Here is a 21,879-nt window from a genome sequence, read left to right as displayed (position 1 = left end):
ATATTAATAAAAAATAAATTTAATATATCAAATTTTATAGTACATTAAATAGATAAAAAAATTTATTTACTTTATTATATAAAAGATGATAAGATAAAAAAAAATTAATTCTGGTTAATTTAATATAATAAATTACTCTCAAATGCGTTTCAAAAGCTGACTTTCACGTTCCTCTCTGTGGCTCGTGCCTTCTTTTTTCTCCCTTCTCTCTGGCCAAATATTCACACTTACTTCTTAAAATCGGGTTTCGAGTTTGATGTCTTTGCCTTGACAGCTTTGTTGATGTTGATGCCAAATTGGGCATGTTAGCGTCGGCACGATAACTGTTTGATGAAACGACTTTGAGAGATATACCAACTTAATTGCATGTTATTTGAGGTATGGGGATATGGAGGGAGCACCACGTGTTTAAAAAAAAAAAAAAGTCTCTATATTTTTAGCCTTTAAAATTTAATTTATGTTAAACAAGTCTTTGTGGCCTTATCTAATAAAATATTTTTTTAATAATAAAATATTTTCTCTTAATTTTTAAATATTAAAATTTATTATTGTTTTTAATTAAAATATTTTTTTTAAAAAAAAAAAGTATAAGTGTGCTTCCAGCTTGTGCAAACCAAGGTTCATTGGAAGTTGGGGAGAGGATTCAAGCATATGCCATAACAAATGGGGTTTTGAGGAATTTGCATATAAGCAATGCCTTATTGAAAAGTATGCAAGGTGTGGTAAAATCAATTTGGCAAAGCAGTTGTTTGATGATGTCATTGGCAAGTCAAAGACTGAGTCAAAGGTGGGTCAAAAGGGGCATTGAGCCTGAAATTTTGAAAATTTTTAATAATTTAATGGTACTTTTTTAATTTTTTTAATTTTTATATTAAATTTTAAGGAATATGAGGCCTTAAAATTTAAAAATTTTTAAATAAGTTTAATAATAATTTTATATAAATTTTATTTTATAATTATAAAATGGTTACCATTATTAGTTATTCAATCTATTCAATTAATATTTAAGTAATTTATTAATAAATTATATATTTTAATTGGGTCCTAAACTAAAATTGTGCTCCGTGGTGAGACAAAGAAATTTGTTCTCTTGGAATTCGATGATCGTAGGAATAGCTCTCCACGGAAGAAGCAATGAAGCCCTCAGCTATGTAACCAAATGCTGGTAAGCTTTGTTCTCTTTGGCCCTTCTGTTTTCAGTGGATACCATGAGACTGAAAGTTTAACAGATTGTTTAGAGAAGTTTTTGAAGATAAATGATAGATTTTTAAATTTTTAAATAACCATACTTGTTTGAGAAAAATATATTTAAAAAAAAAATAAGATTTTTGAAGGAAGCATAAGATTTTCAGAGGTTTCAAAATCTCTAAAATCCTCATTTTTTTAACTCATCAAATTAGAAGAATGAAAAATTTTTGCTACCTTTTCATTACCTTACCTTACTTTATAAAATGTTCTCTCACTCTATTCAAGCACACCGTAAGAAGGAACTGCACCTAATAATCATGCCGATTCACATGTACTCATTAGAAAGCCCATGAAGGGCTGCCAAATTGCATAGGCGGCTGGATATGAACTATTGATGTGGAAGGCTGGATATGAACTATTGATGTGGAAGGTGAAATTCAACAGTACATGGCATGGAACTACAAACTGCAGAAGATTTTAAATCCGAAACTCAAGAATTAGTTACAAATCGTCCCAATTTAATTTGTGTTATTGAAATAGAAAATTAAATTTGAATTGGATTCAGTTAAGGGACCAACAAGATTGGGAACTTGCCATTCCTCTAGATTACAATAAACAAATTGAGTTATATCCTTCCTTTTAAAAGATGTAAATGTGAAAAGAAACAAAATAAAACAAAGAATAAATTGTAAACTAAACGGAACTCCAACAACATCCCCTGTAACTTGTTTCAAACCAACTTATGCTGTCTTCTCCTTTGTTCTGTTTCTTTGACTCCTTACCAAAAATTTGAGAATCTCATCAATTAGAATCACAGGCGCTGAAACCAAGATGACTAGAAGCCACTCATTCAGGCTCAATGGGACGATACCAAAGACGTCTGCCAGTAAGGGAACATAAAGTATGAGGCAATGGAGTCCAAATGAGACTGACATGGCAACTAAAAGCCAAGGATTCCTCCAAGGTGGCATTGTCACCAAGCTGTTGTCTTCAGAAAGTGCATTCAGGGAATTGAACATCTCGATTGCTACTAGTACAGAGAGTGAAAGAGTCATTGCCTTCACTTTACCAACTGAGAAATAGTCACAAGGGTTTGAAAAAGTGATCATGCGTCCACCAACAGAGTATGGAGCCACACTGAAATTTGACCATTTAGAACACTCCCCCCAATTGCGAAGCTGAGATAATTCAACAAGTGTATGCCCATCACTCATAAGATTGATTCCCAGAAAGGAAGCATGGGTGTACCACAAAATGAAAATTCCAACTGTTGCAATGCCTACATAAGAACCTATAACCTGCATCGCAAAGATGTAAATTGAGAGAGCTATACAGTTTCGTCTAACAATTAACAAAAGAAGTACAGATGCTAAAATACCAAATAACGGAAGAGAATCCAAGAATTTATAAGAGCATCGTTGCTTTTGCGTGGTGGTTTCTGCATTATGTCAACATCAGCAGGGTTAAAACCGAGAGCTGTTGCAGGCGGGCCATCAGTAACCAAATTCACCCATAAAAGCTGCACAGGTATCATACACTCTGGTATACCCAGTGCAGCAGTTAAAAATATGGATATCACCTCCCCAACATTAGATGATATCATATACCTGCAGATTAAGGAACATACAAGGGTTCTGTTAACCACCACTCTGCAGGAAGAAGAAAATTAACAAATAAATGCATTACATAATACCTTATAAAAGCTTTCATGTTGTTGTATATTGAGCGACCCTCTGCTACTGCTGAAACAATGGTACTAAAATTGTCATCTGCCAAAACCATATCTGAAGCTTCCTTGGCAACCTGCAAAGAAGAACATAGAATGTAAGTTAAACCCTCCTGACCAGAGGTTAGAAAAAAAAGACCTTTCTTATTTAACTCTAGTTAAATGTGCAAATCCATTCAACTGAAAGGAAAATTGAAGAATGTGAAGACATGGGGTGCAATATCATGCTTTTCAGCTTCTAGCCAAAATTCATGAGGATGCCGCGAATATTCTCATCCTATATGGCGTATGCTTTATTGGATATAGCACATAATCTCACCAAAAGAAAAAAAATTAAATAAAAGAAAGAAAAGGTTTGACTAGCTATACCTCAGTTCCTGTTATACCCATGGCAATTCCAATGTCAGCAAGTTTAAGAGCAGGTGCATCATTTACACCGTCTCCAGTCATAGCAACAATCTCACCCATATCCTTCAGCAGCCGTACAATGTCTTGCTTATGCCTGGGCTCAGCACGGGAGAACACCTTTCCTCCAGGTTTAGACAAAATTTCCATTTGCTGTGAAGAAGTAAGAGCCATGAACTCTCTACCTGTAAAACTTCTTCCTCTGAGATCTTCATCTTCATAAAACAACTTGATTTCCTTGCAGATTGCCTCTGCTGTGGACTTATTATCACCAGTTATCACCATAACTCTAATACCAGCACCTCTACAATCCTGGATTGCTTTATGAACTTCATCTCGTGGAGGGTCCTGTTCATTATCTAATTCCTTTTAATTAAATAGTCTGATGGTTAGCTAACCGATGTAAACCAGGAACAGTGAAGAATAAACTCACCCTTAGACCAACCACTGCTACAAAAACCAGATCACTTTCGATGGAGGAGTAGCAACCTGGATCAAGCAACTTCTTGTGGGCAGGATGATTCTCACCGTAGTAGTCTGAAAATTCTCCCAAGTCATCCTTATATGCCAGTCCCAAGCACCGTAATCCTTTGGAGCTCATTTCCATGAGTCTCAAAAGTAGTAATTGCCTACAAGGTTCATCAATGGGAACCAGAGATCCATCTGCAAGTTGTACATGTGAACTGCGCTCCACTAAACTCTCAACAGCTCCCTGCAGATCTCAAAAGTTACACATCCATCTCCAAGAACTAGCAGATGAAAATTATTAAACAAAGCATGCTAGGAAATACGAAACAGCAGAATGGGCATGAGACAAAAAGACAAATTTAATAAAGTTCATAAAGAGATTAATTTGATTGGAACTTAGTAATTATGAAAGCAACATGGATGATCACCTTGACAAGAAGCCGATTGCGCCCATTGGGCTCCCTGACGATAACACCCATTGACTTCCGAATGCGATCAAACTCCAATGTTGCAACCCTTTTTGATCTTTTAGTCCACCAGTCACAACTTCCTACACTAACAAAAAATTAATGAAATGGACAGCTGAAAAAAACTTCCACAATTTGTGTCATACACTATCATATTAGGTTACTGCTCACCTAATTTTACTCTGCTGCTATCAATCAAATAGTTTGCAACAAGTTCAGTGTCACGAATTTTATTCCTTGCCTTGGCATCTGGGACTCCCATCTTCTCAACCAAAACCTTGAGAGCTGCCTCTGTAGGCAAACCCGTAGCTCGGAACAAACGCCCATCACAAAAGATCCCAGCATCATTACAAACAGCACATATTTCTGCCATGGCTTGCAAATTAGCATCCATATTGTAGCAATTCCAATCAACAATCCCCCCATCCTTAGGATCATAAGTTGTTCCTTCAACATGAAAAATCCTAGAAGAAGTAGTTTTCCCACCCAAAGTGAAGAATTCTGTCACAGCCATCTGGTTTGTGGTTAAAGTCCCAGTTTTATCTGAACAAATCACAGTTGTGCATCCCAATGTTTCTACGCTTGGAAGCTTTCTTACAATTGCATTTTTTTGTGCCATTTTCCTGGTACCCAGTGCTAAACAAGTCGTGATTACCGCAGGAAGGCCTTCAGGGATTGCTGCTACTGCTAGAGCGACGGCAATCTTGAAATAGTATGTGCATTTCTCAAAAGAAAATCGGACATTTGCCGGCCATCCATCCACAACATCCCATGAGAGGAAATTTTTGTAATTTATGACCCATACGATGAGGCAAACAAGCCCAATTGCAGTAGTAAGCCTGCCCCCAAACTCATCCAGTTTCTTCTTCAAAGGCGTATCACTGTCTTCCAAAGAAGCCTCATGTATTTGTTTCTGTATCTTTCCAATCTCAGTATTCATCCCAGTGCTTACAACGATACAAACACAGATTCCATTCACAACAGTTGTGCCTGCAAAAACCATATTTTCCTTAGCCTGCAACTCACAGTCGTCAATGAACATGGAAGCAGCGCCTTTCAAAACAGGCATAGCCTCGCCGGTCAAAGAGCTCTGCTCTACTCTCAATGTAGATGTCTTCAAAGCTGCAACTCTCATGTCAGCAGGCACTTTATCCCCAACCCGCAATTCCACTATATCCCCTGGAACAAGCTTCCTCGCTGGCAAGTCTGGTACCCAATACCCATCCCGTAGAACCTTTCCTGATTCACACTGCATCTCCTTGAGGGCTTCAAGTGCCCTCTCAGCATTACTCTCTTGCCACACCCCAACAATGGCATTAAGGACCAAAATCAACACTATAACAAATGGTTCCACATAGGCTTCAAACCCAGACTCCTCTGCAGATTCACTTCCGTGCAAAAAAGCTAAAATAAAGGATATAAAGGCCGCAACTAGGAGAATTTTCACAAGCATGTCATCAAATTGTTCCAATACGAGCCGCCATAAGGGCTTACCCTTCTCTTTGGCGAGTTCATTCCAGCCATATGTCTCACGTCTCTTCTCAACCTCATATGAACTCAAACCCTTATCCAGCTTCACATTGTACTGTTTCAAACACTGCTCAACAGACGATGACCATGCAGGAAACGCTTTTTCCTCCATTGCTTTCGTCTTAAAATTCAAAATTCTCTTCCAGACAGAAGTTTGGATGAAGTTCTCGGCAAATCATATCAGAATCCTGAAAAACAGTTCCACTCACAGTCAAAATGATGGATAGAATTGAAAAGAAACAACAAAAAACATAGATTTGCACTATTTCTAATTACGCTAACACTTTTACCACAAGTAAAAAGGCCGCATAATTCAATTAATTACCCAATTAGTTAGTGGGGACTTTTCTCTGCATCTTCACAACCACTATAAGTAATGTCATAACCAAACAGAGAGAGAGAGAGGAGTTATTGAAAACAACCATACATCTTAGAATATGCAATAGCTCTGAGCTTTGACTAGAATACCAAACCCAACCACCCACCGCTGATGATTGATTTATCAAAAAAGAAGTAATTCTCATAACAAACAAAAACAATCAGAAAACCAGACAAAAGTAACAAGCTTAATACAAGAACAAAACCGCACGCTTTACATTAATTGAACAAAAAAAGATAAACCGAAACATCATAAATGAACCACAAATCTCGTACCCATGAAAGAAAAAGGGGCATTCGAACCACAGCAGCACAGGACCAAACTCCATAAAAATAAAAAAATAAAAAAAAAAGGAAAAAGAGAAGGAACTTTGGAAAGAAGTAGGCAACAAGGTTGGCTTGAAGACAAAGCAAAACCCAAAGAAAATTCCTTAGTTCCCTAAGGAAAAATCTTCTAAATCAACAAAAAAAAAAAAGAAGTTAAAGAAACGGATTTCGACTGGTCAGTATGGCTCTGCTTTTCTGAAGAGGCATGGCTCTGCTGCGGATCTTCGCTTTCAAATTAAAATGAAAAAAAAATTCCTTGTGACGGTTAAAATATTCAAAATGGTAGCATATTTTACTGAAATACCCTTCAAACGATGGTATATTTACTAATATGAAATATTTGGATTTTTTACCGTACGATCATACCGATTCCGTGATTCTTCTGAGAAGGACTTGTGTGGAATTTGTACACCCAGCCAAGTTCCACTGGCTGGTGGAGGCGACACATCATAGCATAGGACGGCCCAGCGGCCGGTTTCTGTTTCTACAAAATAAATAATAAGAAAACACAGCTTTCCTCATAACAGTTGTTATTTATTTATAAAATTAGAGAAAATAAATAGACAAAAAAGAAAATATATAAGTTTTGAGTTGGATGGGCGGGTGTAATGATAAGTAGCAATTGTTTAAAGCAAGAGCCACACTTCAGGAAAGTGTAAATTCCCAGGCTGTGAGATGCCATTTGCATGGGGCCTATTCCTTTATTTATTTAAGCACTTGCATTAATTTAACAATTATTATTATTTAAGTAATACAATTTTACAATGTCTACCAACTTTCCAGATCATTATACAACTTTTTTTGTATATATTTTTTATTAAATTTCCTTATTGGATGCTGATTTTCTCAACACATCTGACATCTGTTTAAATTGACTTTCTTTTTTATTTATTTCGATTTATGTATAATAATTAAATCAATTTTTATTTTCACTTAATCTATTTGTTAACAATTATGTTGGCATGCCTTCTAATGACTTTCAGTTCGTTAGAAGAGCTGCCAATGAGTGCACTTATTTATTAGCTTCTCTAATAATTTGGAATGACAATTTTATATTTAACCCTACAGCTCAAGTCTTGATTGTTTCTGTCTTGCATCTTTAGATTTTTGATGAATTTCATTTTTAATAAAAAAAATTAAAGTAAATGTGAAATTCACATCATAATATTTTGTTTTCTTATGATTAATATGAAAAACATTTTGTTGAAAATCTAAAAATTCTAGATTTTCAATTTTGTTTCTCAAAAAATGATTTAGTGAAATTTATAAATTAATTCATACATTTTAATTAACTTATAAATTGATTTATACTGTCAGAATCACAGTTATTTAATATATTGGTCAATGATGTGATTTAAATTTTGCGTGTAGAGGAATGATTTGATGGATTGTGATTTGTTTAGGCATTGTGTGAGGGTCAACAGGAGATGCAGTTGATAAGATTTGCAGATTATTTTGGGGGAGCGTTTTCTGCCATGAGTTCAGCTAAGTTTCCATGGATTTGCAGAATTTTTTTTTTTTTTTGGATCATGCCATACTGCAGGCCCTTTGAAAGGCGGATCACCCACCATTAGGCAAGAATTTTGAAAAACTTTTGTTCTACGTATGATTCTTTTATCAGTTGGGTTTCTAGTTTCATCCATGTCCTGCCATGGAAACTTCTGATGAATTTCTTCTTGAACTGTTATGCATGCTTAGGAATTTCACAATCTCTAGTGATTTTTGCGTCCCTGTGTTTCTTTTCGCTCAGTTGGCTCTCTTTCTTCCTCTGTAAAGGGTATTTTAGGTATTAAAAATTATCACTCATGCTGACCAACTTATAAAACTTAACAGAATTTTTAAACAGTAATTACTAATTTATAAATTTATTAAAATATTAAAATCAAATAAATAGATTTTAAAAAAATAAAATTTAATTTATACATTTCATTAAATTTGAATTTGAAGTACTTGGTTGTAATTTATCATTATATATTTATATTTTTTTCGCAATTATTCATAGTCACCAATTGCGAAACCTATCAGTAGAGGTTATTTTGGTCAATGCAGGCTTGAATGAAAGCTTTATTTCATTAAAAGAAAAAAAAGTTCAAGAAGATGTAAGCCAATGAATATAATAATATATTAAATAGTAAAAAAAAAAGTTTCCATGAAAAATATTTTTTTATTATAAAAATATTTTTTATTACTTAATTATAATATTAAATTAATAATATATATTTATTTCATATATATATATTTTATATTTTAATAAAATTATTAAAATTTAAAAAATAAAAATATTTTATTCTTTTAAAAAGAAATTATTTTTCTTTAAAAATGTTTTTTTATTTCTTTTGATCAGGATTTTTCATTGAGTAATTTTTTTAATGTTCTAAATACTATAAAATATGAAAATTATTTTTTTTAAAAAATATTTTTTATAAAATAAATGGATCTGTATATAGATTTTTTTTTTTTTTAATAATGGAAGACTTCATTCTTCATTAAATAAATTGAATAGCGTATTGATTCAACATTCAACCTGGGCATCTCATATATGAATGACAACTTTTATATCATTAAGAAAAAAAGGTCAATTCTGTGATTAAGAATATAATTCATAATGTTATTTTTTTATGAGAATTGTTTGATGATATATGATTGATAAAAAAATTCACACAACAGCATTTTGAGAATTTAAGTTAATCTAATATAGTAAATTGAACATATAGAATTATATAAATAGATAAACACCATAATGTAATTTATTATTTTACTTTTTAAAATTATAAATTTAATATAATTAATTAAAATATTAAAATATTAATATAATAATATTAAATAGAAAATTAAGAGAGATTTTTAGTGAAAATTTTAGTATCATAGATAGGTAGAGATGTCTTCAAAATGCTATGTTTGAGTTTAAAAAAAAAAAAAAAAAGAAATTATTTGATTTTGCAAGAGGATAAGAGAAGAAGAGAGGAAGTAGTAGCCCAGTCCAAAAACCTACTGCACCCCAAAGCCCATGGTCATGGTTCCCAAAAGACCCCATGTGGATGGCGCCACGCAATAATAAACTTTCTCATTGGACGGCCAAGACAAGGGGCCGTGTCTTGGTCTGCATATATAAATACACTGCACGCCCTTGCCTTGGCTCTCTTTCCTCTAGGGTTTTCTGCATTGCCAAATTCAAGAGCATTAAGGTATAGTATTTTATTGCGATGAAAGTAAACGAAATTGAAACATTACTGGGCGTTGATTTTGATTTGATTTTTGGTGTTTTGTTTAGGTTTTAGAGGCGGCAATTCTCCTGCAAAGATGGCGCGGCCGATTTTTGTTGGAAACTTTGAGTACGATATTCGCCAATCTGAGTTGGAACGCCTGTTCGGCAAGTATGGAAGGGTGGAGCGTGTGGACATGAAATCTGGTATTCTTACCTTTTTTTTTTTTGGTTTTTAAATTATTGTTCTAGGGTTTTTCCGTTTCTCATGGGTATTCGTAGTCTCGTTCTGAGTTAGCGGTTTTTTTGTTCGATCATTGTCATATATGTTGGGTAATCATAGGGTGAAGAATGAGTAGATATATGGGTTTGAACTCAACGCAGAAATGTGATTTTACATTTTATTTGACTAGTATGTTTACCCATCTAGTTGGACGGGATTTAGACTTTAGTTTTACTTAGACCTCTTGCTTTTCCATGTGTTATGGGTAGATTGGTATTGCCTTTCCCGGGGGCATCTGGTTTCACAATTTATTATTGACATATTTTGGTTCTTCATGCATTGGTATGACGTATGCATGCTCTTAAACCGATTTCTCATAGGTCTTGTGTCTCTGGCTAAGTTCTTTCTCTATTGTTTGCAGATTCTGGTTGCTTGCCATAATCTAAACATTATGCGTTCTTTCTGTGTGCTATTTAAAAATTAAGTATTGGTCAATCATGTGTGAACTGTGCTTATACTTTTAACTTGTATGAACTCCCACTTATAGTTCATCCAAAGGAACATGCGTTCTTGCTATCCTGAATGATGAGCTTCTGGCTAAGTATTTTGAATTCTTCCTAGGATTGTTAATTTTTGTTTTAAGTGGCAGTAAGCCTTCTTGACTAGATAAGAGTTCTTATGCTAAGAATCAATTTGGTGGATTCGGATATACACTACTTATGTAGTGATTATATCTGATTACAATGTCCAGGCAGAAATAATGGCAGCTGCAAAATTGCCGTTTCTATGGAGAACACCTCCATATTAAGTGTTTGTTTTGACGCAGGAACTTCTAAAGAAAATTGAGCTTTATCTGGGCTCGCCAACTTCTCTGCAAAACATTTGTATTGGCTTGGAAACTTTCTTGCTTGCCTGCTCTCCTTCCACTCACAGATGGAATCATCCTGCATTTTCTTCACTCGACCATCCGTAACTCACCCACTACACCGCCCAAAAGTTGCCATTTCTCAAGAATGGTCATGGCGGGATCAATCAATTTATTATGCCATGCCTACCACTACTGATAATAGGGGGATCAATGAAATCTGTCTTGCCATGCCTTCCATTTCTGAACTTGTGCTGTCTGAATGGCGAAACCTTGCTTAGCAATGACATCTCAGACCTGAAACTTTGGTTTAAAACTCTTAAATGCCAACATCTTGATTTAGTTCATCATGCAACGCCTCTACATCCTTATGTGCATCAGCCCATCAAGTATATGCAGGTGTTGTATAAATTTTAAGCTTTATGAGGAAAGAAATCCTGATTTGGCTGATATGCTCAGGTTGAGTGGATATGGGTCCAAGGTAATGCATAGTCAATTTTATCTCTCATTGAATTACACTATTGCAGGTTTTGCCTTCGTTTATTTTGAGGATGAACGCGATGCAGCTGATGCTATACGTGGACTTGACAACACACCATTTGGTTATGACAGACGTAAGCTATCAGTGGAGTGGGCTAGGGTATGTTATTGTTCTTTTCTTTTTTTTTATTTTTTTTTATTTTTTTTATATATGGATCTCATCTAGTGTTTATCTGTGGGCGTGCTCTTTATATTGTTACCTTTTGTCATAAGTGGTTTTTAAGGGCTAAGATTGTTCTGAATTTTATTCTAGGGGGAACGTGGTCGGCATCGTGATGGGTCCAGGTCATTCGCAAACCAGAAGCCCACTAAGACCCTTTTTGTAATTAATTTTGATCCAATTCGCACTAGGGTTGAGGACATAAAGAGACACTTTGAAAGATATGGAGAGGTTCTTCATGTCAGAATTCGGAGGAATTTTGCATTTGTGCAGTTTGAGACACAGGAAGATGCTACCAAAGCCCTTGAGTGTACGCACATGAGGTTAGTACTTGTTTGATGTTCTTGCTATGCTGGTTAGATAATTTGCATTGTTACTTCTTTATTTTTAGTCAGTTGTATTAAGAAACTACCAGAGATTCTATGATGACTTTGTTTTTAACAAAGTAAATACTACTTTGTTAGCAACCACAATAGTTGAATGGAATAAAATTGTCATATGGCTAGAAGCACAAAATGAAACCAAAGTATTAAAAAATCAAAGTAACCATATAACTAGAAGACACCAGAAAATTATATGTTTGTTGTTTATGCAGCAAAATATTGGACAGGGTGGTGTCAGTTGAGTACGCTTTGAGGGATGACGGTGAGAGGGACGACAGAGATGGTAGTCCTAGGAAAGGAAGTTATTATGGGAGGTCTCCTAGTCCTGTATATCGCAGGAGACCTAGTCCTGACTACGGCAGAGCTCGCAGCCCTGAGTACGATAGGTACAATGGCCCAGCTTTTGACAGGCGTAGGAGTCCTGATTATGGTAGGACTCGAAGCCCTGGGTATGGCAGATATCGCAGGTACTTCAAATTTCATTCTATGATAAAGCTCTTTATTTTTCCCTCCCCAGAGAATTATTTGTTTGTGTACTTGTTCTGCATGAAACATTCTCACTTTTATAACCTCCCCTATCTTGTGTCATTTTCAACAGTCGATCACCAGTTAGAAGATCCAGAACATGATGGGATGTAACGGTTGAAGCATACTGCTTTCTTCTATGTGCAATTGTGGACTCATCTAGTTGCAATAGCTTTAGATCTGTCATGTACAGAGAGCATTTTGGCACACTGTAGTATGATTTTTATTGCATTCAGACTATGTGGATATGACAGATGATTTTCATCAATCAAAACTGTTAGAATGATGTGATTTTATGCCTTGATCTTGTAGTAGAGTAGGCGTTTTGGCGTTCTTTACATCCAGGAAGTTGAACGGCCAGCATCATCATCCTCTTTTACTGAAGAATGGTTTTGATGCATGCTAAGTGCATCACTTGATATGCTAAGAGATGGGTCATTGTGGTTTTCATGTGCAATCAATCATATACTGAGAGATGGTCCTCTTCGTTGAACAGCATCTCTTTGTTTAAACATAGTTGCATACGGTAATCATCCATTTAAATCATATTCATTCATTAAAACTTCCCGAAAAAATAAAATAAAAAGTGATGCCATCTTACTAAATGCCAAATTGGTAAAGTTAAAGGAACTTAATGTGACGATTTTCTCAACTCTTGATCAAGTGCCTTCTCAAGCCATGTTTCAGCATTATCCATCATTTCGGGGCTAAGCCTCACCATCAGGATGCAAAATTCTGTTTCATTAAGTGCTCCATCCCCATCAAGGTCTCCTTCTCTTACCATCCCCTCCGCGTCTTCTGTGCTCATCCCCTGCATGCCTAGAAGAGCTGAATTTCTCCTCAGACTCTCTGATGTGATCAACCCTTTGTGGGGGTCTGCTAGAAGCCGAAAGCCACCGCATAGTTCAGCAACAAAATCATCTGCATCGAGCTTATCTGCCATGACCGGTAACAAATCCTGAAACACGCTGCTTGTTGCAGGTTTAGTGCCAATTTGATCCTTCTCCATCTCTCTCGAAGGTGAAAGGAGCTCTCAAGTTTAAATTTGTTAAACAGTGTGACGTGGACAAAAGTATAGTTTCAGAGGTGGACTTGCATCTATAAGGTGATGAATGTACATATATAGGAGTTTGAAGACCCCACCCACGACAATACAAGATGGTGTTGCTTTCCTTGGAACTACATGGCCCAAGATTATCTGGGCAGTTTATATAGGACCTAAAAGAGAACGATGCACAAAGGATACGAACTATGTAAATGGACGGTGAGATTTAGGCGCACTAGGTAGGTGTGCGGCACTGCCCACATTTTAAAAATATCCCTTTGGATGGGCTATGATTTTTGTTTTATTTTATTCCACATTGAACGGTTTCTGCGAAGTTGCGACCTGGCGGGTAATAGGGGGATCTTGTGCCTATACAAAATTTTAGATAATTGATGACGAGTTGACAACAACAAAAATAGCTTATGTTGTCCTGCGTTGCTTCGACGAAGATTCCTGTTCTCTCTCTCCCTTTCTCAATCAATTTTAAGTACGTTTTGAATTATGGTTTCAATCTACCTTTCAAATTATTATTATTATTTTAAATTTTATAATTTAAATATATCAAATTTAATTTAAAATTAATTTTTAATAACTTTAATTAATATCTAAAATGATATTTTTTTAATAATAATTCAAATAATAATATCAAATAAATATTTATTAGTTAATTGATTTCATTTTATTTTCAGTTTATTGTGTTTATCATCCAATTATTATTAAATGAGTCTAAATCTTAAAAAAAATATAGCTTAACTTAATTCAGCAATTAAATATATATTATTAGCATAACATATATTTAAATTTAAATTCTCACTCTTTTAAATTTTTAATAAAAATAAAATTATATTTATAGTTACGAGTAAAAAGAAGAGCACAGAAATTGGCTCATTATCAATTGCTAAATAGGAAAAAAATAACAATTAAATAATTGAAGGATTTCAAATTGAGTTTTTCACATGTAAAAAATATAATAAATTAATAATTTAAAAACCCATGCTTATGATTTAGTTTGTCATCTATTGGTAGCTTCCTCCCATATGAATCTTAGGAAAATCATTTGTCGTATTTACATTTGTCTTCACTCATTGGATGACCGTTAAATAAAGTTTGAGTCATTGAATTGGATTTGGATCATCTACTAAAATCCCAAAATAATGAGTTAACGACAATCCGTCCCTCTCCGCTTCTGCATTATAACAATCATCAACTGAAATTTCTATTTATAAACTGTGAAATTTCAAATTATTATCTATAAAAAAATTTAAAACATGTTCTAAATCATTTTCTTTCAAAGAAATATAATATTAATCAGATAAAGATCATCAACCGAAGTTACAATTGAAGCACGTAGATAATTTCTTTGAATCTTTATACTTTTGTTTGGGAAGAGATAAAGTGAAGTACTTTGGTCAATGAGGGAAGCTCAATTGGTTGTACATTTTCTTGGCAGAGAAATATCAAGGGCAAGACAGCGAGGCTGGTGCAAGTAGCTAGACTGCCAAAAAACTGGGCGTCATGGCATATGCATGGAGCATTTCACACTTCAGACGTAACATGTGAAAAACTACAGGAAGCTGCCTGGAAACTACTAAAAAGACAAACACCCACTTATTTTGCAAGTGTTTCAAGTACTGGGTTGCTAGCGCAGTGGCATGAAAGATATCGTGTATCTACTATGAGAAGAATTAATGACTTAAACAATCAATTAAAATAGATTCACCATATGATCCTGAGCAAATTGCTACCAATTTTCCTTGACAATCTTGAACTTTTCTAATACAAATTTCCCTTCTTTGTACTTCTGTGATTCCTCGTAAGCTCTCTCGTACTTCCAACCTAGCAACTCTCCGCAATCGGAGCAGTAGACATCAGCAATCGTGTGGAGACCAGTAATCAGCTGCTGATCCCTTTTTTGTCCTAAAACAATGTTCATTGCATGGGAGAAGAGAAAGGCTCTGCCATTGTATGCCTAAACAAATTTCTCCAGAAATATTTTGGGAGAACTTAGGATCCAAAAAAGGTGACATAATCAACTAGAGGTTTGCAATCATGACATGATAGAGCTTAATTAGTTAAAGATCATGATAATAGGATATTATCTATTCAATAAATTTACTACACTAATTAAAATTGAAGAAAAATTGTTATTAAATATGATAATAATAGAATGAAGAGAATGATCTCAAGCAAATTATCACCTGGAAACTCTTGGAGATAATATCATCATGACAGGACACAAGGTTCCGGCATCTATAGCAGCTGTACGGCCTTGGTCGAATCACATCTGCCATTAAAGAATTTGCTGTGTACGTACTGGTAAAAAGGCAAAAGGTAAAAAAAAAAAAAAAAAAAAAAAGCTTAGAATCAATTAACTGCAAAGGGTATTTAATATTATCTCCTTGCAAGAACTAGAGCTGAATCACCTCTTGATTGCCCTAAAAGGAAAACCAGCAGAGATTAATTTTGCTTGTAGAACATTTGTGGCATTAATGATTGATAGTCCAATGAAAAGAACATTATGAAGGCATTGGTAATTAAGTTTAGATACCAAACAAGAACTTGTAATAAATTGAATAAAATTTAGAGCCAAAATTAAAAGAAACGAAAGCAACAAGCAAGAAACACACAAACGAAGAAAGATAAAAGAAAAGGTCTCTCCATTGGAAGCTCCTTTTAACTCCATTAATGATTTAACAAACATCACATTGTTCCTTGAGACTATGTCTTCCCCTCTTCTTAATTATCGTGGGAGAGGAGGGAAAAAAAAAATCACAATGAATCTTGTATGCTTACCTGTAGTTTTGTCAGGTTTTGAAATATTATTCTTCGGTGGTGTTTGTGTGACAAGGTTGGAGATTGACAGAGGATTGTTAAGGTTAAATATCTCCTTATTGTGAGATGAAAATATAATGAAGGGGTTCAGTTAAAATTGCAAATAGTTGTAATTTGTCTAAAATTCAAACTTGTAAAATTTAAATTCAATTGATTTATTAATATTTGAATGTGATTTTTTTTAATTAATAGATATAATTATTTATCTATAATATATTTATCTATTTATTGAGATATGGAGTCGTAGAGAGTTTTTAACTTTAAAGAGTTTATCTCGTAATATTTTATTGAAAATTTTTTATTTACATTTTTTTAAAAAAGAATGCAATTTAAATTAAATACACCTATCTTAGTTAGAAATTTTAGAAAAAATAAATTCAATCTAATTATATTTTAAAAGATTTTAAAATAGAAGATTTATTCAAAATTTATAATTTTTAATTTTTGATAAAAGTAATTTTTATTTATAATTTTTAATTTTTGATCATAATAATTTTTATAAAGTAAATTAAAATTTAATAATTTTTATAAAAATATTTATAAAATTAAATAATTGCGTCGAACATTTATCTGTAACATTTGTCATACGGCGCCAGGAAGAAAACTGAGAACTGAAGAAAATAAATATCAACTATTACTTACTTATTAGTGAATTAAAAAAATAATTTTCATAATATGAGGAATAAAGTTCTATTTACTATTAAAATTTATGAGTTAAAAAATGCATATCATAAAAGTATTTTTTTTTAATACTCAAAAAATTTAATTTAATAAAATTAATTTATTTTTTTTATTTTTATGATTAAAAATATTTTATTTTAAATTAATTTTTAATATTAAATATATTTCCTTTACAGTAAATCGAGCACAACAAACCCTAGCGTTCTTTTTTTAAATATTTGGAACAGAGACTAAAACAAGGCCATCTCTTTCTTATAAAAAAAAAAACATCGCAGGTCTTTAGGGTTTTTTTTTTTTTTTTTTTGAACAAGAGCATCTCAGGTTAAGGGTTTCTCTGTCGATCTGATTAGACGATTTGGCCTGGACTTTATCTGGGGAAAAATTGCTATTTTTGTACCCCTGTAACCATGATTTCACTTAATTGATGATTATCTTTTATACAGACCAATAAATTTGTGTGTGGATTGATGCAGAGTAAGATTTGAGAAAGGAATGGAATTTTGCCCATCGTGTGGATTATTGTTGCGATACGAGTTGCCAAACATGGGGCAACCTTCCAGATTCTATTGCCCTACTTGTCCGTACGTCTGCTCCATGGAGAGCAGGGTATTGAGTATTGACATATATCAATTAGCCAATCCTTTTCTTATATTTAATTAATTTTTTTTTTCTTGGGGAGTTGGGGATTGAAGGAATGCTCATGGCCGTTCTCCTTTATTTTCAGGTTAAGATCAAGAGAAAGCAACAGCTGGTCAAGAAAGAAATTGAGCCAGTTTTCACCCTCGACGACATGACGAAGGGGGGTTCTGAAACTGAAGGTACTTTTCTTTTCTCTGTAGTTTGGGTTTTGTATGTTCCTATTGCCCAATGTCCGTTAGAGGGTTACTGAAGAATTTTTGCTACATTTTTTTTCTTTCCCCTTCCTAAAAACTAAAAGGTTCATCACTTCATTCACATTCTTGATTATTCTTTTTTTTTTTTCCTGCTGATAATTCTTGTTCTATTCTGCTTAAAAGTTTTGCAGATATATAGTTGCACGCGTATCTGCAAAACTTAATGGTTACGTTGTTTTCTTAATTATTGATGCTTTGCTAGGAAATTCCACTCATCAAGAGAAATTAGAGTATAACTAATATGCAAAATGCATTATGTTTTCATGCATTCTGCTTAATTGAAAGTTTGGCAGATATACAGTTGCGTGCCTATCTGCAAAACTTATTGTTTACTTAATTATTGATGCTTTGATAGGAAACTGCACTCATTTGCAAAATGCATTTTGCTTTCATGTATTTTGCAGTTCAACTTGTAAGATTATTTAAAATGAAATGTCTTGGGATCTCATAGAAAAACTCAAATATTTTGTTGTGATGTGGTTCTGGACTGCTGGTGTTGGGGTGACAAGGTTGTTAAGCAAGCTACTACTGGTTGGTTGTCTGCCAAGCCTTCATTGAAAACTGATTTTGGAGAAGCAAAAAACACAAAATTTCAAATTACACCATTATTTTTTAAGTAAAATAGAGTGCAAGCATTGGTCAGGTTAATTTTTGCGGTCAGGAATTACAAAGTATTTCCATTGAAGGCCAAGATATTAAAGATGTTATTATCTGTTATATGTGTATATATATATATATATAATTTGTATGATGGACTTCACTCACATTCGAGGGGCAAAAACTTCGTTGATTAGATTTCTTGAGTTTGAGTGGAGTTTTACAAGGTTAAGCAAAACTAGTTCACTGGTAGTAAAAGAGGTTTTATTGCATTCTTGGTAGGACAAATTTAATTAGAGATTTAAATTCCCTACAATTGGGTTGGGATGTCTAAAGTCTAAGAAAAGCTTTTGGAGGTTTGGAGCTTAGCATTAGGTAATCAATCAAATGATTGTTTGAATATGTTGTTGTTCTTGTTGATGATCTGCTTCCTAGAAGTTGCCTTAATTGTTTGGGAGATCATCACTTTCATTATTTTCAATTTTACATTTTTTTTCCTCTTTCCCGCTCTTTGTAACATATTTTTTTCCCACTTGTGGCAGCAACATGCCCACATTGCAACTTTGGAAGGGCCCGTTACCAACAGCTACAGATCCGGTCAGCTGATGAGCCAGCAACAACATTTTACTTTTGCTTGAATGAGAAGTGCTCAAGGATGTGGCGTGAGGACTAAATATTTTTTGTGGATGTTTTATTTTAAAGTTTTAAAGTTTTGCAAGGAGATTCTTGCATCTTCCATGTTCAGATGTCTCCTACTATTTGATGTGGTGGTCAATATTCAAGCGGTTATTTTGGTCGTTAACTAGGCTGCTCAATGAGTGAACACCAGCCAACAAATGGAAATGATAATGAAACTTTACATGGACTTTTTGTTGGGACCTTTGTACAACAATGCCAGGCTCTGCTTTGTTTGTTTAGACTTTAGTTAGCGTGGGATTTTAAACTCTCTTTGGACATGGTAGTGTTTTTATTAAATTAAAGATTCTGGTTCTCATAAATCGTTTTCAGTGATCCAGTCAAAATGGAACTGAAAACACGGTAACGCTTATGTGACCCTTGAATCTGGCAATTGCTAGCAGGGCGATGGATGTAGGATGGAAGAGGAGAACAAGTCACAGATTGTGTAAAATACCATCAAACTTGAACAATGTGTCAGTGTACATGCACTGCATTTCCAGACAAAATTAAAATCAAGTCTGAAAGGGTCGAGGCTTCCAAAGAAAGATCATTGATTAGTGTAGTCGGATTCAGTTGACAATGTCCAAATCTTATAGACAAAATTAATTAAAACACGAAAAAAGATTGGTATATAATTGTGTTCTTGATCAGTGAACAGTCAGCTGCTTCTTTGCTGTCCATCGCCTTTTGGTAGCCTCCAATGCGTCCTCCCTCATCCTAGAAAGCTCATGAAGCCAATTCAGGTACTGTGCTTCAATTGTGTCAAGCTCCAGCTTTAGCTCAACATTTACACCTTTGCCAACCAGGTATAGAAATGAAGTGCTGCTTGTCAAGCTCATATCATTGGGTGCTCCACTTAGATTTAGAAATGACAGCTCAGAATTCTTTGCAGATTCATTCATCGGATTGCATTCTCCAACACTGCTATCATTTCTTTCCAATTTGTGATGAAAATATGGATTCCCAAGCTCTGGTTCATAAACATATCCGCTTAATTCTCTGAAGCTTCCATCAGTATTGTAATCAGGGAGTTAAGATGTCCTATCAACTATAAGGGAAGCATCTTCAACCAGCATCTTTGAAACAACTGATGCTTGTGAATCTTGATCTTCCATATTAACCAAACTTGGAGAAGAATGATAGTCAAAATGATAAACAGCGCTATTAGTGTTATCACAGGGATTGTCTTCATCAGCTTGTAAGCTATCTTCTTGAGGAGTTGCGGTCAATGCAGAGAGAGCATCTTGCTCAACCACTGGTTGAGCAGAAACACTGTTCAGCACTGAATCCCAACCGGTAGCCACTGATTTTTCTAGGACTGACTCCTTGCAAATACTTGTGACTCCACTCAAGCAATAATCGAATATGGGCTTCCAATCAGGAAGAAGTTTCATAATCAAGTAATCAATGAACTCAGCTATGAAGGCCACATCATGATCTGCCAACTCTAGTTGTTCAACCATCTCACTTGACACAGAGAGTGCAGTATCACTGTCAAGGTAGAAGAGGAAATGGATATTTCTAACTCGACCTGCAAGTAACAAGGATCAGTTTAAATTATTGTGTTCTGAAACAGGAACAAATACATGCCTCAAATGCACTCTTACTTACCAGAAGAGTCAGCAATTTGCAATGTCAATGATACAGAATTTTCATCATTTTTTGTCCCTCTTAATCTGAATTCATTGTTCTTATATGTCCGCTGATATTCCAACACTGGAAATTTAGTGCCTTCATTATTGTTGCTTCCGGTATATGTGCTTACGGAAATCTGCTTGTAGTCTGTGTCTACTTCCATGGACAGAGGCCCTGACTTGTTTAAATTTAACGATTTAGGATACTGGTTGGGTAAGAGCAAGGGATCACGGATTGGTTCTACGGAATTCTGAAGCTGAAGGAATGGGTCTTTGAGAAGTTCTTTGGCAGACAATCGTTCAGACGCTGGAACCAGACATTTCAGAATGAACTCCTTAATTTGTGGATCACTCACTTTACTAAGGGAAGCAGGTCTAACACGCTGTAAAATTGTAAATTCACGTCAAAATATCAAGCAGATATGTGAAATAAATCTCAAAATATTAATGTGTAATGACCTCTTAATTTGTGAACTTACAGTGGTAACCTTCCTATAAATTTGAGCTGGATTTTTACATTCGCCATATGGTTACTCGAAAGTAACCATTTCTAACATGCACATCCCAAAAGAATATATGTCAACGAGTTCATTATATTCCTCTTCGTAAAGTTCTGGAGCCATAAACTCGGGAGTTCCTGATTTGGAGAAGGGAAATACTCAGCATTTTCAAGAAATTTGGTTTTAGCTAAGTAGACAAATACAAAAGCATTAGTGCATTACCAATTACACTTCTAGCAGTAGGCTGCTGCATAACAATGGCCAATCCAAGGTCTCCAATTTTAACTTCTCCATGATTTCCACTAACAAATACATTATCACATTTTAAATCCCTGTGAATGATGGGAGGATTATGACCATGGAGATAGGCTAAACCTTGGAGAATTTGTCTTGCCCAATTCTTTATTGCCTTCATATCAACGTTCTTATGCTTCTTACGATATCTGAAGATCAAAAGGCAAACAATCATTTCAAATGCAAATGATGAGGGAAATAATGAAGGAAAGAGAAAAGAAAAATGTGAGAGGGGAACTTACTGCCTCAGATTCTCAGATGTGAAGAGTTCAGTAATCATGTTAACAGTTTTCTTCTTTTCATCCACCCAAGACTTATATAAATTCAAGATGTTTTCA

The 21,879-nt window shown here is 34.5% G+C and overlaps 5 protein-coding genes and 1 pseudogene across 8 annotated transcripts; 2 read left to right on the top strand and 4 right to left on the bottom strand.

Annotated features, from left to right (window-relative positions):
* Nucleotides 1–1,685: 1,685 nt before the first annotated feature.
* On the bottom strand, nucleotides 1,686–6,729 carry LOC110632124 (calcium-transporting ATPase, endoplasmic reticulum-type). 3 transcript variants are annotated; one of them, XM_021780240.2, is made up of 8 exons: nucleotides 6,439–6,729; nucleotides 4,426–5,972; nucleotides 4,216–4,337; nucleotides 3,753–4,031; nucleotides 3,284–3,667; nucleotides 2,882–2,991; nucleotides 2,567–2,795; nucleotides 1,686–2,486 (listed from the first exon to the last, which is right to left on the bottom strand). In XM_021780240.2, the coding sequence occupies exons 2-8, from the start codon at nucleotides 5,894–5,896 to the stop codon at nucleotides 1,929–1,931; spliced, it is 3,153 nt and encodes a 1,050-aa protein (XP_021635932.2). In that variant the 5' UTR covers nucleotides 5,897–5,972; nucleotides 6,439–6,729; the 3' UTR covers nucleotides 1,686–1,928. The 3 variants fall into 3 exon arrangements, with proteins under 3 accessions (XP_021635932.2, XP_021635933.2, XP_021635934.2); XM_021780241.2 differs by lacking the exon at nucleotides 6,439–6,729 and adding an exon at nucleotides 6,110–6,399; XM_021780242.2 differs by lacking the exon at nucleotides 6,439–6,729 and adding an exon at nucleotides 6,212–6,399.
* Nucleotides 6,730–9,739: 3,010 nt separating this feature from the next.
* On the top strand, nucleotides 9,740–12,683 carry LOC110632121 (serine/arginine-rich splicing factor RS31). The gene is made up of 5 exons (XM_021780236.2): nucleotides 9,740–9,898; nucleotides 11,307–11,419; nucleotides 11,573–11,802; nucleotides 12,075–12,329; nucleotides 12,461–12,683. Exons 1-5 carry the CDS (start codon nucleotides 9,790–9,792, stop codon nucleotides 12,489–12,491), a joined length of 738 nt encoding a protein of 245 aa, XP_021635928.2. The 5' UTR covers nucleotides 9,740–9,789; the 3' UTR covers nucleotides 12,492–12,683.
* A 237-nt stretch (nucleotides 12,684–12,920) lies between these two features.
* LOC110632122 (calcium-binding protein KIC-like) lies at nucleotides 12,921–13,653 on the bottom strand. Its single transcript, XM_021780237.2, has one exon. The coding sequence runs from the start codon at nucleotides 13,394–13,396 to the stop codon at nucleotides 13,019–13,021; it is 378 nt and encodes a 125-aa protein (XP_021635929.2). The 5' UTR covers nucleotides 13,397–13,653; the 3' UTR covers nucleotides 12,921–13,018.
* Nucleotides 13,654–14,797: 1,144 nt separating this feature from the next.
* LOC110632128 (protein yippee-like At4g27745) lies at nucleotides 14,798–15,723 on the bottom strand. The gene is made up of 2 exons (XM_021780247.2): nucleotides 15,631–15,723; nucleotides 14,798–15,401 (listed from the first exon to the last, which is right to left on the bottom strand). Exons 1-2 carry the CDS (start codon nucleotides 15,721–15,723, stop codon nucleotides 15,174–15,176), a joined length of 321 nt encoding a protein of 106 aa, XP_021635939.2. The 3' UTR covers nucleotides 14,798–15,173.
* Nucleotides 15,724–17,232: 1,509 nt separating this feature from the next.
* LOC110632098 (uncharacterized) lies at nucleotides 17,233–19,300 on the top strand. Of its 2 annotated transcripts, XM_021780208.2 has the most exons (4): nucleotides 17,233–17,338; nucleotides 17,419–17,551; nucleotides 17,670–17,763; nucleotides 18,978–19,300. In XM_021780208.2, the coding sequence occupies exons 2-4, from the start codon at nucleotides 17,438–17,440 to the stop codon at nucleotides 19,106–19,108; spliced, it is 339 nt and encodes a 112-aa protein (XP_021635900.1). In that variant the 5' UTR covers nucleotides 17,233–17,338; nucleotides 17,419–17,437; the 3' UTR covers nucleotides 19,109–19,300. The 2 variants fall into 2 exon arrangements, with proteins under 2 accessions (XP_021635900.1, XP_021635898.1); XM_021780206.2 differs by having other exon boundaries at nucleotides 17,273–17,551.
* Nucleotides 19,301–19,760: 460 nt separating this feature from the next.
* On the bottom strand, nucleotides 19,761–21,836 carry LOC110632097 (probable serine/threonine-protein kinase WNK4; annotated as a pseudogene).
* Between the last annotated feature and the right edge of the window lie 43 nt (nucleotides 21,837–21,879).

The sequence above is a fragment of the Hevea brasiliensis genome, chromosome 9 (assembly GCF_030052815.1).
Source record: "Hevea brasiliensis isolate MT/VB/25A 57/8 chromosome 9, ASM3005281v1, whole genome shotgun sequence".
NCBI lineage: Eukaryota > Viridiplantae > Streptophyta > Magnoliopsida > Malpighiales > Euphorbiaceae > Hevea > Hevea brasiliensis.
This window is presented reverse-complemented; position numbering and strand designations above follow the sequence as displayed.